The sequence below is a fragment of the Alligator sinensis genome, unplaced genomic scaffold (genome assembly GCF_000455745.1).
Source record: "Alligator sinensis unplaced genomic scaffold, ASM45574v1 scaffold85_1, whole genome shotgun sequence".
Lineage (NCBI taxonomy): Eukaryota > Metazoa > Chordata > Crocodylia > Alligatoridae > Alligator > Alligator sinensis.
In genome coordinates, this window is record NW_005841891.1 from 1,008,317 (window position 1) to 1,012,338 (window position 4,022).

General features: G+C 37.0%; 1 protein-coding gene across 13 annotated transcripts in view; it reads left to right on the forward strand.

Annotated features, from left to right (window-relative positions):
* Positions 1 to 4,022, forward strand: part of TRAF3 (TNF receptor associated factor 3) — a 92,521-nt gene that overhangs the window by 53,006 nt on the left and 35,493 nt on the right. For all 13 annotated transcript variants that reach the window (XM_025197176.1, XM_006018028.3, XM_014517091.2 and 10 more), the window contains 2 exons: positions 716 to 977; positions 3,902 to 3,953. In XM_025197176.1, the coding sequence (XP_025052961.1) occupies positions 736 to 977; positions 3,902 to 3,953 (294 nt within the window). In that variant the 5' untranslated portion in view covers positions 716 to 735. The remainder of the gene's footprint in view (positions 1 to 715; positions 978 to 3,901; positions 3,954 to 4,022) is intronic.

Below are 4,022 nucleotides of genomic sequence, written 5' to 3' on the forward strand. Positions count from 1 at the left end.
CCTTGAGTCATGTTATGTGGATTTACCTTCCCCAGGGACTAGACTTGATGCAACCTGATCTTTGAAACTTGGAAGGTGTTTAATAGATGGAAAAAGGTTACAACGATGGTAAAAAAGGCAAGCAGTGGAGAAGTTGTATGGCTTTCACACAAGCTGTACCACCTACAGTAGAGCTCTGCAGTCATTATGCTCATCTTGCCATGGAGGGGATGGAGTGTTAATAGGCTTAGGGGTATGGCCATGTGGTTCTGCGCACACTGTGATTCTTCTGTACCTAAGCTGCTGCATAAAGGGTAGCAGAAGGCTGTGTCCATTGCTTCTGGCCAAAACTAAGAGTAGTACCTGAGGGCCAGCTGTGCCAGTACCAGTACACTTCATTGTAGATTGAGGAGGAATATGCATCTTTCATCACTTCCTTCATCCAGTTTCATTATGGTCTCCACATTTAATTAAGGCTTTACTTACTGGATCAGAATTTTTGCAGCTCCCTTGCAAAAAGAAAAGGAGTTTTACAGATTTATCCCATTTTAACACATTATGCAAATATATTAACACTGCATACATATTATGGTGGTGTGAATTTTTTATTTATGTTTGTAAATGCATCAAGGGAAACTAATTTAACATGTTTATAGAAAGAGCAAGATGTGTGTGAGTGTACACAGAGTAATTTTTAGAGCAGTTTCTCATGCTTTTTTCCTTTTTCCTTTCACAGATTTTTCTCTCTCTCAGAGCATGGACACCAGTAAAAAACCTGACCCCCCTATATCAGTAGAGATGGTCCAACAAAGGGCAAATCCTGATCGTAGCCCTGCAGCATCGATTTACGTTCCAGAACAAGGTGGTTACAAAGAGAAATTTGTAAATGTAGTGGAGGAGAAGTACAAATGTGAAAAGTGTCGCCTCATTTTGTGCAATCCCAAACAGACTGAATGTGGACACAGATACTGTGAAACCTGCATGAATGCCTTGTTAAGGTGCGTGCTGCTTCTTACACTAATATGCTTGAAACTTACTGAAATGGAAAGTAGTACGAATGAGTGCCTGTATTGCCATCTTGTGAGGCATGGAAAAGAATTTATATGATGAAGAGTGTAGTGTGAGGGAGTGAGGTAACAGTGAATGCTCTTGATTTTTATTTTTATTTGAACGTTATGAGAGATGCAACTGAGAGATGCTCCTGGTAATACCAACAACAATAGAAAGCCAAAAAAATTCCAGCTTTTTAAGAAATATCTGAGGAACAGTTTAAAGATACAATCAGATCTGGGAGGCAAGTAAGTATTTGGTATTACTTCTAACTTTATCTGATGCAAATAATATGAGTTATCCTACTCAGAGTACTGTATAAATTTTGATCCTGACCAAAGTGTTGTGAGAGAGAAAGTAAACAGTGATATCCATCTTTTATTGATGGGAATGCTTTACAGAAGGAAAAGGGCTTGCTGAGGGCAATCTGCTATAGCAGTAAGGGAGCTGAGATTTGATTTTTGGGAGTTCTGAACCTTCTGTTTGTTCCCAGTGATGATTCTGACTGTTTCATTTTGGGGATACAGCATTAGTTTAGACATTGTAAATCACATGCTACTGCATTTAATTGCATTTAAATGATCATTTCTCCCCCCCCCCCCCCCCCTTTTTTTTTACCTAAACATCCCCTCCCCCCCCCCCCCCCCGATTTTAGTGCATCAGATTTAAAATAAATAAGAAACAGGGTTTTTCATTGTCTGTATATTTTTTGATAAAGTGTAGCATGTGCTGTAAAATCTAGTATTTCTTTCCGAATGTGCATTCATCTGCTGTGGTTAATAACTGAGCACAGAAAGAATAGAAAGGCAAATATGCAGCATGCTTGAATGTGTACAGATGGAAGAAGCAAACCCTTAGCAATTGAAGCAGTAATGATTCTGGCATGGCAGAGATCTATCTGGGCAAATTTCCTTTCCCGCTGTGAAATGTGCACATATGTGCCTATTACAATGCAGTTATACTATATATGCAATTTTATCTTTCCAATCAAATTTGTAAAATCCTCTTTTTGGGATGGATAAACCAAACATTGGCCTTTTTTATACATTAATTTTCTATTTAGAAATATTCTGTTGTTCTATTATTTATTCTCAGCGTGTCTTTTCCTGAAGTGGTTGTTTAAGTGGTCATTGGAGACTTTATTAAAATTCAGGTTTACATCGTCTTTTGAAATATATGAATGAAACGTGTCATGAAATGGGTATTAAAATGTAATTTAAAATGTTGATAGGTATTTCCCATCCAGTGCCCATGTATTACTAAGTACACATTGATTATGTGCTAGCAGCTTCTGCACTGTCAGGTTCATCTGAGGACAAGGCACTGCAAGTCGTTGTAGATAACTCAGTGAAGATGTCTGCTCAGTATGCAGCAGCAGTTAAAAGAGCAAGTCGAATGCCTGAGAGCATTCGGTAAAAGCTAGAGAATGATGACATTGTATTAAACTGTATATGCCCTCCAGTAGAATACAGTATCCACAGTTGTTTGCCTCCTCTTAAGAAAAATATCAAAGAGGTTGGAAGTTGTGAGACAATGAAGATGTTCAGCAGTATGTTGAGATTTACATACGGTGAACAATTTCAAGGAGTAGCATTGGTCAGGGAGGGGATTTGATTGAAGTAAAAGGCTGTGAATGGCAGTGTGACAGTCGGGCCTTTCCACTGACCCACACTGTTAGTAATGAGTCATTTTACAAAAATAATTGATGGCTCTTATCCAATGCTCTTCCTCCATGCAGCTCGGAGCACTTTACAGTGGATGCTGGTGTCATTGGCCCCATCTTATAGACTAAGAAAGTGCAGCACAGAAGGATAAGAATTTGCTCATGGGCACCCAGGGGAAAGCACTGCCCTAGAACCAAGGACTTTTGTGTTCAGTTCTTTATCTACTGGGCTACTCTGCCTCCTCATTTACCTAAGAGATTACAAGTCAAAGAGTAGACAGATACAGCACAACAGTTCATCTATGGGAAGGAGTAGGGATTGATCCACCAGAAAAGTTTATATGGAAAAGTGAGAGGCAAAGGATAATGAGGTGAACTTAGATTTCTTTAAAATAAATATTTAATGCTGTTAATAATGTTGTAGAATTCACTGTCTTAGGAGATTTAGTGAAATTACATCTGCGTTAGAAAAAGTGTTGGATAATTTAATAGATGCCAGTAATAATTTTGCATGCTGAGAAGTAACCAGAATGCCATAGATCAGGCATCTGATGCAGAAATTAGGCATTTCTCCATATAAAGCATTGCGGAGTTGGCTAGAGACATTATGATATGGGTTTTTTCTCCACTTCCCTTTCCTCTGCAACACCAGATAAAGGGGATGAATGGTTTTAGCAAACATAGCTGTTCATATTTCTTCATGTCTTCTGGTAGATGAACAAAAGTTTCAGCTTATTTTATGAAGAAAAAAGAAGACCTAAATATTTTGCATTCAAAACCATCACAACTGAATATATATGAACACATAATATTAATGCATAATACTTTTTCTGAAAGATTAAAACCCATGGCAAAGGGAGAGTGTGTTCAGTTTCATGCAGCTGAAAGTTAATTGATTGTTAACAGGTAAAAATTAAACTTCCATGGTATGTTAAGTTTGAATTAAACTGTTTCCTCAATTTTGAAATTTTCTTGAAAAAATGGTTATTTTCTGAATGTTAGCCCATTTTGTTCCATTTCATTCTATACTAAGTTCACTGTAGTGAACTGTGTGTATATACTTAATCAAAACTATTTTTAATTATTTGAATCTTTTTTTTTTGAGCAGAGGGCCTTTCATTTTTTGCAAAGGACTCAGAATCCTGCTATAATCTGGAAATTCAAAACAGGATAAATATAATTCATTCATTTATTTATTTATTTTTACAGTTCTTCTACTCCAAAATGTGCAGCGTGTCAAGAAAACATAGCTAAAGACAAGGTATTGTTATTTAAAATTTGTCGTGTGGCATATTCAGTATTTTGGAATAATTTATTTTAATTGAACTCC